Raw genomic sequence first — 12,622 nt, forward strand, 5'->3', positions numbered from 1 at the left:
TGCCGATTAACTTTCACTCTCAAGGAAGTGTCATGGCTTTCAACATATTTAATGCTGAGGGTGATGGAATAATGTGGTGAAATTTTCACTTGAACTCTTGTATAGTTGGAGGTTGGTGCAGCGGGGATGCAATTTCAAGTGTTGAGCGCTACGACCCTCAAACCAATGAATGGCGAATGGTAGCTTCCATGAGCAAACGACGGTGTGGAGTAGGGGTCAGCGTGCTGGATGATCTCCTGTATGCAGTGGGTGGACATGATGGTTCATCGTACCTAAACAGCGTAGAGAGGTAAGGAGCAATCTTGTGTATGTGGCCTATACATTTCGTGAACACATTCTTTCTCCCCATAGATGAATTCTGTATTTGTACACCTACAAAATAAATCTGTCAATTAAATTGATGGATAAGATTATACATTTACATGATTTTTCACATCTGGTTAAATATTAATAATCCTGTTAAATATCCACATTCATTTTGGATAAGAACAGTTTAATACAGGACAGGTGCATTGAGCTCAGACAAATCAGAAAAACCCTCTTCATTATCATCTGTGTATGTAAAAAATAAAGGCGAGTCATCTAATCTGAAGATGGTTAGACTCAAGGCATTTCCTTGAGAACCTTTTCCGATAAAGTTCTCGGGCAAGATAATTAGTTTTCACCAACCCCAATCAACTTCCTTTTTGCTAAGTATGATTCTAGCCAGCAGAAAACATTCTCTCATCAGTGCCCTCTCCCTCCCCTAGTATTGATTCCATAGTCTGACCAAATGTATCCATGTGTAGACTGTAATTAATAGAGGATCTGGAGAATCATGACGGATTCCAACCACAGAACCTAATGAACTCAAATTTTAATGGTATAAATCCCCCACTATCAGTGTCCTGGGTTGCACTCCTGACCATAAATTTAATTGGAGCAGCCATGACCATTGTAGGTACAAGCAGATTGGAGATTATATTGCATAGGAAAAAGCTCACTTGACTCCACAGATCTTTCCATCACCTTCAATGTATATCAAAAGTGTAATTGAATGTTTGCTGTAACAAAAATTAAGTCAAGAAAGTGTCACTATTACAAAATTCAAAGCTCAACTCCATTAAAGACAAAACAGTTAACTTGCTCAGCACCATATTCACAAGCATAAAAATTCACACACCTAACTCTGTACCGTCCACAGAATTCTGCAATTGACCATGAAGGCTTCTTTGACTGTCTCACCCAAACAACACAACCTCTGCTCTCTTGGAGGACAGCAATTAATTGGGAATAACTGTCACCACTAAGTCACACACCATCCTGACCTAAAAATACATTGTACTTCTTTAGCATGGGATTATAGGATCAAACGCAACACAGAGGGCAGTAATTCAAGAAAGCAACTTGCCACCCCTTTCTCAAGTGCTTTTATGGATGGACAATACAAGGCCACCCACATCTTATCAATTTTAAAAATAACTGGAATGGCTCTGTCAAAACTATTTCTAGTTTTTTTGAAAATTCCTATTGCAATGTAATTTTTCCCAGCCAAATACCACTTTTTATTGAACTTTAATAACAGGCACTTTATCATAACATTTAAAGATTATACCTGCTTTCTAGTCTGTCTGTCTTTTGTCTTTGTTTCTCTTGCTATTTTTAGCTGACTTAAAATGCTTTATCGGATTTCCACCCAACTGGTGTTAGTAATGTAGTTGAGAACAGCTTTTTGTTCAACTACTTCTGCGTCTCTGCTTCACGAAGCACAAAGCGACATCTGTGAAGCATTGAATTTTGTACATATTCCTTTTCATGCTCCAACATGTGGATTCATTCTTCAGATAAGACCATGCAATTTTAAGCATAATCACAAACTTCTGCGTATGGAGGCATTACATGAAGCACAGTTATTGACCTATGCAATGTTTTGCTCAAGTGTAAAGCACATAAAAATATCTAGCATAGAAAATCCAAAGAGCAAGAAGTATTGGTCAACAAAAATTACCCTTGAATTTTATTTTTCCATTCATTGATATGATAAAACCTAGGAGTTAAATTATTCCTTTAAAGTAGCTTTTGCATTTTCTTTAATGCTTACATTTTTAGAGAAGTAAATCTTAAGGTCACAAATTCCACTCGCAGTGTACTCTATTATTGCGAGTCCTCTGAAATTAGCCATATCTTTTTAATTTTTCAATAATTAAACTTTTAGATATGATCCAAAGACCAACCAGTGGAGTAGTGACGTGGCTCCCACCAGTACATGTCGGACCAGTGTTGGCGTGGCAGTTTTGGGAGGGTATCTGTATGCTGTAGGTGGCCAGGATGGCGTCTCTTGTCTGAACATTGTGGAAAGGTAAACTTGTGGAGTGTTTCTTCCTAACGTGATCTGATAGCAGTAATTGTGTGGTGCAGTAAGTGATGTAGAAAAGTTGGCCTGTCAACATGCTGCCTATGGAGTAGTAGAGCACAGGTGTGTGTTTGTGATTCCTCTCTGTGGGATCTGCTCTCACGCAGGCTGTTAGTGAAGGAACAAAGTGGAAGCAAGAAGTTTCTCCATTACAGGTAATTCTACAATGCTTCAATGCATCTTCAATAGGTAGTAATTCTACAATGCTTCAATGCATCTTCAATAGGTAGATGTTAAAGTGTTTGTAAAGCTACAGAAGCATGATATATAATTCCCCAGCCATTGCAAATCTACATCTTGAGGGAATCTTTGAATCATAGCCTTGAAAATGAGGTAATGCATCAGTGGCAGTCTGTTGCCTCAATGGAAGTTGGTAATCTGCACTGGAAACTTACTTTAAAACTTGAAATGCTCATATTTGTGAGTCCACTCATGATACAGGTAGAATGCTTGATCATGGTGCTACATATTGTGGTGGGATGGGGGGGAAGGTTTCCTGTATATATTTCTTCCCATATCTTCAAATCCTAAACGCATTCGCTGGTAGGCTGATGTGAACCAAATATGGTGCAAGTAATCATTTTCATACTTTTTAAGTGCAAAATATGAAAAGTATTATTTTAATAATGCACCTTGATGTTTTGCTTAATATAGCAAGAAGTTGTTCTGACATTTTTTGTCATTCCTTTTCTTTTTTGCCATTTGTCTTCCTTCCCCTGTTTCCCCAGCCTTAATCACTCTGATTGACTCTGAAGAGATGTGGTTGTAGCTGTGCTTTTATGATTGATCTGTTATGAGAATGAGAGAATTAAATTGCCCTTGAGTCATAAATTATTTTTCCTCCCTTCATGGAGAGGCATCTGTGGTCCCTCTTTTTCTTTGCCGACATCCCCCCAGTCTCCATACTGTAGTGCAGCAAGTTGGTATCCTTCAGCAGGCTGATTACATGAATAATAACTTTCAAAATCTTCTTCACGAGTGTAGAGGATAAAAATTGTGTAATCAATTTAATCGACTGCACCAACCTGTTCTCTTTTATGTATACTCATTGATAATTATCTAGCGTTATTAATAACTGTCGAGAAACAAAGTTCTGTGATACTGGAAATCTGAAAGAAGAACAGAAATGACTGAAAATGTTCAGCAGGTCAGGCATAATGTGGGAAAGGAGAAACAGAGTTAACAATTAACATCAAAGGCTTTTCATTGGAGCAGGGTGGTCATGAACCAGTAGTGTGAATTGTTTTTTCACTCTCCCTCGTTACTATCTGACTGGCTGAGTATTTCCAACATTGTCTGTTTCTCAATTCAGTAATACAGTAAAACTCCTGGTATCCGGCACCAAGATGCCAGATAAGTGAATTTTCCGGTTGCTTGTGATTGCTTGTTGCATGATTGGCGAATTAACAGCAAGGCATGCCAATTTTAAACTTCTGTATTTTTTACCTATTTATTTTCCATGATTTGTTTTTGCTATTTGCTTGAATTCCGGATAACAGGTGTTTTTACTGTACCAGGTATTTTGAATTCATGAGACTCTATTATATATTTTGAAGTTACTTGGCCATTTACAAGATGATCTCAAAAAAATCTTAAGCTTTTATTACATGTATTTTTTAAACACCAGCTGTCCAATTTTCAAAAAATTTGTGAATTTGTTGCCAGTTTTCAAATCACAGTATTGTCTTGGAGGAAAATTGTTTGCAAGAATTTTAGCAAAATCAGGACTGCGTTAATCAAACCTGAAGGACCTCAAAATTCATCTTTATTGAATTATGCTCTTACTCCAACAAACTTAGTATGCATGATTTTAAAAATACAAGATCAAAAATGTATTCAACAATGTATAGTTGCCAATTTGATTCAACTGCGAATATGGCAAGAGATCTTTCAGTGCAGATGGTTGGAAATTCGATCTTTGTTTTTAGTTGTTCTGCATGAAGTGATAAAGGCAAAAATATTTCCATTCTAGGTTTGACCCAAAAGAGAATAAGTGGGCACGTGTGGCTTCAATGAGTACCAGACGGCTAGGTGTGGCAGTTGCTGTATTAGGTGGATTTCTTTATGCTGTTGGTGGATCTGATGGTACCTCTCCCCTGAATACTGGTATGTTTATTCTGTGTGGGAAGATGAATTGTGTGGCATTATTATAAGTAGCAATAATGATGTACAGAACATTACAGGCCCTTCAGTCCACAATATTATACTGATGTGTGAATCTACTCCACAGCAATCTAATTTTTTCACTACCTCACACCTATAACCTCTATATCTCTATACACTGTGGTTTACAACCTGAGAATTTAAACAGATTTAATTTTTGAGAATGTCATATTGAAAAGCATTTTCTTTTTATCGGAGATCTGGAAAATAAATAATATATTGTTGAAGTGATTGCAAATATTGTGTGACAAACCTAGACATTGAAAGCTGTTCAGTTTTTGGCAGCCATCGTTGCCTTGGTGGCAATGATAAAGACTGACACATTGTTGTCCTATTTTATAGGACTTGACTTCACCATGTAAGTAGAGGGTTCTGCAAACACTAAGCTGAAATGAGCCATTTTTGCACAAAGGGGAAGATAAAAGTTGATAGCTTAGAAGGCTCATGCAATGTCATGTGCTGGTGCACAGTGAACCTTGTTCACTGCCCAGGCTGTTAATTGAGCTCCTTTTTACTGATGAAAAAAATGTATAAAGCCACTTTGAAAAGTAGTAGGTGAGATGTACAGTTGTGGGGAAAGAGGAATATACCGATCTAAGACTCCATGTTATCATAGATGCTGATCAAGATTGGCTTGTGTTTTTTGTCCGTAGTTGAACGCTACAGTCCTCAGGAAAACCGATGGCACACCATTGCACCGATGGGAACTCGCCGGAAGCACCTGGGGTGTTCAGTTTACCAGGACATGATTTATGCCGTTGGGGGGAGAGATGATACCACGGAGTTGAGCAGCGCTGAGAGGTTCAATCCCCGTACTAACCAGTGGTCACCGGTTGTGGCTATGACATCGCGCAGGAGTGGGGTGAGTAAGCAAGTTCATCCTCATGCAAATTATGTTTCCAGAGGAAAAATGCAATATTTTTTATATGAATGCTGAAGTAGAAGGGTGCTGAATATTCTGTGTATAAGGTACCTTGTGTTGGTTTAGCAACTGCCAAGATAGGGACTGAAATGGTCATTTTTATCCAAATCCCATCTTGGTACTGTGACAGATTATGTTGTGTTTATATTGTATATAGTTATGTTTTTGGGAGATAAATTGGGGCAGGTTTTTTTTAGTGTAGGTCACATAGAAACACTTTAAAATAGATCTTATTTTAAATACTGGAGCTCTGATCATGCTAGACATGTTGGTGTCAAGGGCCTTTGCAAAAGCTTTGGAGAGTGCCCAAGAGACTTCACTAATGGATTATTGCTTACAAAAAGGCAACAGATGAAATAACTTGTCAGAGCCGCAGACTGTCTGGAGTGGAACTTGCTGTTCTAGGAGGGTCATGTGGTTTTGCAAGCAGAGAGAATAAAACAGGCTTTCTCTCTGAGAGAGCGAAATAGAGATCAGTTCTGCAGTTTTACAGTGAGCAGCAGCTGCTGGGACTAGAACAGGACAAGCTGGCAAACTTGTGGAAAAACCCCATTTGGAAGACAGTTGTGAGTGCTTAGTTCAGCCTGGTCAAGGCCCTTGTGGTTCATGCAAGACGAGAGGACTGGCTGTCTAACATTTCACTTGAAATAAGAAAAACAAAAAGAAACTCTGTGGTGACCTGAAAGAAAGAGGTTATCATCTGGAGAACCCTGAGGGGGCAAGTTTCTTCGGCAAGACACTGAAGTGGCTGATTAAAAAGTAATTATTTGTGGGTGTCCAAAGTTCAACCAATCTCTCACTGAAAACCGACAAGAACCTTCCTGAGCAGTAACCATTTACCTTTCAAGCACCAAAGCCTGGTGAACTTTATAAATGTTAAATTCTGTGCACAATATAAGAATTGCCTGCAACCAGTGAACTTGGAGGAATGAGAAGTGAGATTGGACTGTGAACCAAAGAACTTTTCTGAATTTACACACATGCACATTACATACACGTGCGCTTAGAATTAGAATGAGGTTAAGTTAGGTTAGTTAAGTCAAGAGTGATAAATTAAAGTGTGATTCTGTTTTCATGTTTAAAGATAATTAAAAGCACCTTTTGTTTAAGTAACCATTTGTCTTGGTGAATATCTATTGCTGTTGGGTTTTGGGGTCCTCTGGGTTTGTAACAGCACCAGCACAAGCCAATTTTACTCAATTTCATTGGACAGTTAAGTAAGATTCCTCCCTGCCATTTATGTTTGGATTATGTACTGTATGTCTTAATAAAGTACAGTTTCTCAACTTGCTTACAGCTTTAGAATGCTGTGGGATTTTCAGCAAGCTCATTTTTGATTTGACCTTTCACAGTGGAGAATGTATTAGAATTTATATCGAGTTTGCCTAACACCAGACTCCTGAAATTATTCTGAGATCAGTCACTGAAAGAGATTAAAAGGCAACCAGAAAAAAAATCATGATATGTTTAAAACCTTCTTGAAGAGCCATATTCCTTTGACTTCTGAGAGTCTCTGGCTCATAACCACTGAAAATGGAGAAGCATTGGGATGATATTGAGAACCTCCAGTCCAGATATCGGGAACACATGGACCCAATGTAAACATCAGAAGGAGTGCACCCCACAAACTGCAGACCAGTATTCTCCATCAGCCATGACATTCTGGCACAGTGCCTCAGATATTAGAGCCACTGCTTCACAGTGCCTTCTATTCACACATTAAATCCTGCCATTACAAAAGACGAGGATGTGCATGGTGCCTCCTTTTTCTGTTAGCGGTGTAGTTAACTACTTGCACCACAACCAAATGTATGACAGGAATGCTGGGCTTTGATCAGATTGACTGTTTGTGGGATTGCATAGATGTGTCTATCCATATATCACTTTGCATGTATGTCCACTGTTTAAATTTTAAATTTAGACATGCAGCACGGTAACAGGCCCCTTCAGCTCATGATCCTGTCCTGCCCAATTACACCCAATTAACTTAGACCCCCAGTACATTTTGGAACAGTGAAGGAAACCGGAACCCCTGGAGAAAACCCACGTAGGAACAGGGAGAACATACAAACTCCTTACAGACAACACGGGATTTGAACCCTGATTGCTGGTGCTGTAGCAGAGTTGCGCTAACCATGCCGGCTTCACCAGGCTTGCCCCTTAATTTTAGTTTAGCGATGCAATTTCCAGCATGCCTTTGTACACTGCTCACTGATTTACTGGATTGATAAGGGATATACTGGCCCAAAAGGTTATTATGTACATTCACTAATAGTTAATTATTGCCTCATGTATGCCAAGTTTTGAGCTAGCACTTCTCTTCTACCATTTCTTTTACATATTTAACATATAGTATTGACTGGCTAATAATCAATAAATGCATTGATGCATTATTATAACTTCAAAACATTTTGCATTATTAAAACTGATGAAACTAAAAATTCAGTGCTTAAAATATTTTTTCTAAAAATTGATCAGGACCTCCTTTAATAAAAGTATTCAGTGTACATAAATGAAAATGCTGTGCATCTACAAAGGAATAATATCTTTTTTTCTCCTTCATAGGTCGGACTTGCAGTTGTTAATGGGCAGCTGATGGCAGTGGGTGGGTTTGATGGTACTACTTACTTGAAAACCATTGAAGTTTACGATCCAGATGCAAATACTTGGAGGTGAGCAGAAATGAATATCTTGATTAAACAAATTTTGTGCCCACATCCTGATTTAAATAATTTTTTCTGTTGGATGTGCTTTGGGTGTAAAATGCAGAGAACAGTTAGGCCACAGTATTTGAATCTAGTCTGCATAATTTTTCTTGTCGCCACATCAAAGGGAAAATTCAAGCTCTTCATAAGATTATTTCATGCACGTTCCAATAACCAGCAGATAACAGAGCTCATGAGTGCCAAGTGCAGTATGCACATTTTATGAGTGAAAATTGAAGACAGAGAGAGAGGCATGATTGTATCTTCAACAAAAGTGTCAGACTTTTTTTTAAACTTTCCCTCTCCACTGCTTTGTTTCATTTGCCTAACTTGCTTCCTATCCCTCTCAACTTCTTCCCCATTATCTCTATTAGTGACAGTGCTCAGCTGATCCTGGAAATCTCTATAACTTTGTATCACTCTGTATGATATACAGATGTAAAGGTTTTTATTTGGAGTAGCAAAGAATTCAGTGCTACAAGTCAAAACTTTATTTGTGTGGCGTGGTTTCTATAACCAGATATGTCCTATTTTTTTGCCTCGTGTTAATCTTAATTACAATACCATGTACTAATTAGCTGATAATTTTAAAGATCAGCCACGTGCGAGTGGATTTTTATTTCTGAAAGCCGGAAGTTGGAAATGGTTATATTTTTGTTTACTCTTTTCCTTGTCATAATCTTCTACTCCCTTTTTCCTCACAACCCTTCCTTACCACCAACACACCCCCCCCCCCAAACAAAAACAGGTTGTATGGAGGTATGAACTATCGCAGACTTGGCGGTGGAGTGGGTGTTATCAAAATGACACACTGCGAATCCCACATATGGTAAACCAGTAAAGTCTGATATCTCTGCTGCTATTGGATGCTATTTATTGTTCAGGAGGAGTACACTTTCATTCTGGTATTCAGTTCAGTAGAATCTGGCTGCTGATCAATAAAAGTAGGAGATATTCAGAGCTCCATGCAATATGTGGTCAATGGAAAAAAAAAACAGACTTCTATGTTGGGCTGATGAACAGTTCTAATGATATTGTGGATTGATCCCAATACATGTATGTGGGGGAAGCTTTCTCATTCAGAACAGTTGGCAGCACCTCTAAAGTGGGCAGTATAGAAAAGTTGCACAAGTGTAACTTGTAAATCAACTTCTTAATCCTCATCTTTCAAAGAATTTGGAATGAAAACAGGTGTGGGTTTACTTCTTTTGGAGATGATTGTCAACCTGTGGAAATAAGCTAATTCCCATCAAACTGAACAATTCCATGTACTCTAAGAAATAATATATTTATGGTGAACGTTAAGTTGGGGCAAATGGGGGAAAAAAAAATCTGTGGTTCCTCTGTGGAGACCTGAATATTAAAACCAACCATTGCGACTTTTTACTTATATTTAATAATTTTTGTGTTTGGTACAGTGATTATAGTATTTTATTCAAGATATTGCAGGACTAATACTGTTCTGAACTCCCTGAAATATATCAAAACTAGAATATTCTTAAAGGGCATTGTATTAATGACAAAATGAACGCATTTTATTCTCTCTGTAATTGCAAGTGCTCAGTGTGATAATGCACATAACAAAACTTGATTATCACGATGTCATGACCAAAAAAGATGCATGATTCTTCCTCATGGGAGCCAAAAATGTTTGGTAAAGATTTTATCGTATTAATATACCCTTTCAGTATCAATTTGAGATGAACTATTGATCTTAAAGCAGTATTTTCTGTTATCAGATTTCCTTCAAGTTTTACTTTAATTATATTTGAAATGTTTCCCACACCTTCTTATTACCAGTGGACATTAAGTTAATGTTTGTAAATTCTCACAATCTGAGCATTTTCATAACTTTGGATGAATATTAAGTGGTAATAGATCTTTAAAAACATCATTGCTTTGTTTTGTGAAGTGGTTGATATCCATGTAATGGGGCTTGTGCTGAATGACTTCTTGTTAGAGACTACACAGTTCAATCATTAGGTGATCTCCAGGTTATTGAAGAAATGTCTGTGTGCTTTTAGATAGCCATTAAAAGAAAGAAGTTAGGTTGGACGTTTGTTTAATTAATTGAATTGATCTTGTTCAAAATATTTTTCTGCACAGAAACAGAAAGATCACTGATACGAAGAAGGGCATTGCTTTCCCCCCCCACCCCCCCCAGCTTATAGTACTGTATATGATTGAAGAAGTTCTAAAATTTTGACAGGCAAGAAAGATAAATATTCATGAAATTTTTCAGTCTCCCATTTTTGGTATAATTGGAACTTAGCATTTAGGGAAAAAGAGAGAAATTAAATTGATGGTCATCTTTTTGGATTTTCAAATTAATTTGTTTAAGATTCTCATATTTATACTTGTTGCTTTCATAAAGACAATATCCCTGCACCTATTATAAACATTAATGTATTAATTGCCTTTTCAGCATGCTTCACACAAATGATTGCTTTTTGAAGGACAGCAACCATTAAATTGCTAGTTCTAAACCATTAATCTTAATAATGGGCTAAATGGTGGTTCAAGTTCTTTTTATCTTGATATTTGTTTAGCAACCTTTCACTGAGCAGTTGACACAAAGGTGGCTGGATGAATTAGATTTGCAGTTTTTCTCAACACCATTTTCCAAAGATAGAATTCTGTTCTGCCTTCTATGAAGTTCGCCATCCTTTAACTCAGACTCCAAGATCATGAGCTAGAATTTGTATGAAGTGGTCATGATCAAAATAAGTTTTTGGCCTCAGTAATATTCACAAAATGATGCCATAAAGGGGATTGAGTTAAAGTTTAAAAAAAATTGATTCATAAGTATTATTTGTCGCAAACCCTACAGCATCCATTTGTTGAAAATCCCATAATTTATTGGTTTCATTTAATTTCTAAACATTTGTAGGATTTATTTTTGCAGAACTCTGACATACAAATATCAGTAGCTTTTATATTTAGATGATGGCTTTTTAATTTGTCCCCTTCAATTTATGTATTCAAACTGTTTTCAATATTTGTAGTCAAGTACCCGTAGTTCTTTCAATTAATTTTTCTGGTGAAATAGCTTCTCAGACGTTTCACCCCAATAACCCTCTGAGACGGACATTTGTCTGAAAGTTGGCCTAATTGTTTTACTGCAAATAAACAAGCCAATCTCCATATTTTGCATTCTTAGAGCACAGAAAAATGCTGTAGCACCTCTCCACCAGATATCTATTTGCAGTAATTGACCACCGATCACATTATTTCTTGTACATTCCCATTAATTCCCCCAGTTTCACCATGCACCTGCACTATAGTAGCAAAATGGCCAGTTAATCTAACAACCTGGAGGCGTAGTAGGAAACTAAAGCAAGGGGAAACCCGGGTAGTCATTGAGCTAGTGTGCAAACTGAATAAACTGTTGTCATGTCAGAAACAGAGCAGCTTGATTTGGCCAAGGTGCCAGATAATCTGTTGTAATATTGTTGGTTGAAAGGTGTTAGCCAAAAAAAATGGAGAGAAAACTGAATATACTGATGATCAAGGGATTTTGTGACAAAAAATACACTTCTAACAGTCTTTGGCAGAACTAAGTGTCAACCATAAAAAGAATTAATTAAATACTCCAATTATAAGTAAGCGATCTGAAAGATGTTTAAATCCACAATTTTAATATGACTGTGTTTTTGTAAAATAAAAACTATCTAGTGGATGGTATTTGCATTTTCCATTGAGGCTCCAGGTTATAGTGCGGGTCCACCACAAGCACAATTGATCCAAATTAATGGAATCTGTTTTACCATGTTAGGGTAAGCAGGTTTAAAACTTCATTAGTTTTCTGTTCTTTTGCTCTTTTATCAGTTTATTTTTAAGCTGGATGCTACAAAAGCAGAAACTTTTTTTCAGTGAAGCTGTTCAGCATTATTGATAGGGTTTTCACATTGCACAAATGTATGTATTTTTGTTTCATTTTCTTCACCCAATCCAAGAGCCTGCAGCTGGACTGGAATGTGTAATGTTCAATTTGTTTATTCATAATTATTCTTTGCCATTTTAAAAAAAAAACTATTATGTTGAGAGAATTTGGATAAAATTGCTACATATGCTTTCTGGTAAAACCCTTCTTTGTTTTTAAAAATTATTCATTAATCTTATTCACAAAGTCACAAATAGCTCACAGGTTATGAAACATTGAGTGAACTCAGTCATTTTTTTTTGAGGTAAGCTTCCAGATTTAAGATAAAATTTTAAGGATGCAATCTTTCCCTGTCCTATTTCTTATATGACTACTTCCAGAACTTGGGTTTACAGATCATCATTCATGTGATGTAGATTTACAGTAGTAGTATTTGGTTACAATGAATAGCATAAAATGTACAGATGTGATGAGCCACTAAAAATATTGTTTTTAAAATGTGGTTGAAGGGTTATTTCATGATTTAATAAATTATTTTGCTTTACAAAGCTGTTTTT

General features: G+C 36.9%; 1 protein-coding gene across 3 annotated transcripts in view; it reads left to right on the forward strand.

Moving 5' to 3' along the window:
* Window positions 1-12,613, forward strand: part of klhl20 (kelch-like family member 20) — a 69,782-nt gene extending 57,169 nt beyond the window's left edge. For 2 of the 3 annotated variants that reach the window (XM_069937643.1, XM_069937644.1), the window contains 6 exons: window positions 106-289; window positions 2,195-2,338; window positions 4,365-4,498; window positions 5,209-5,417; window positions 8,043-8,149; window positions 8,931-12,613. In XM_069937643.1, coding sequence (XP_069793744.1) covers window positions 106-289; window positions 2,195-2,338; window positions 4,365-4,498; window positions 5,209-5,417; window positions 8,043-8,149; window positions 8,931-9,015 — 863 coding nt within the window. In that variant the 3' untranslated portion in view covers window positions 9,016-12,613. The remainder of the gene's footprint in view (window positions 1-105; window positions 290-2,194; window positions 2,339-4,364; window positions 4,499-5,208; window positions 5,418-8,042; window positions 8,150-8,930) is intronic. The other variant, XM_069937645.1, reaches the window with a different exon arrangement.
* Window positions 12,614-12,622: the final 9 nt, after the last annotated feature.

This window comes from Narcine bancroftii, chromosome 5, assembly GCF_036971445.1.
Source record: "Narcine bancroftii isolate sNarBan1 chromosome 5, sNarBan1.hap1, whole genome shotgun sequence".
Classification (NCBI taxonomy): domain Eukaryota; kingdom Metazoa; phylum Chordata; class Chondrichthyes; order Torpediniformes; family Narcinidae; genus Narcine; species Narcine bancroftii.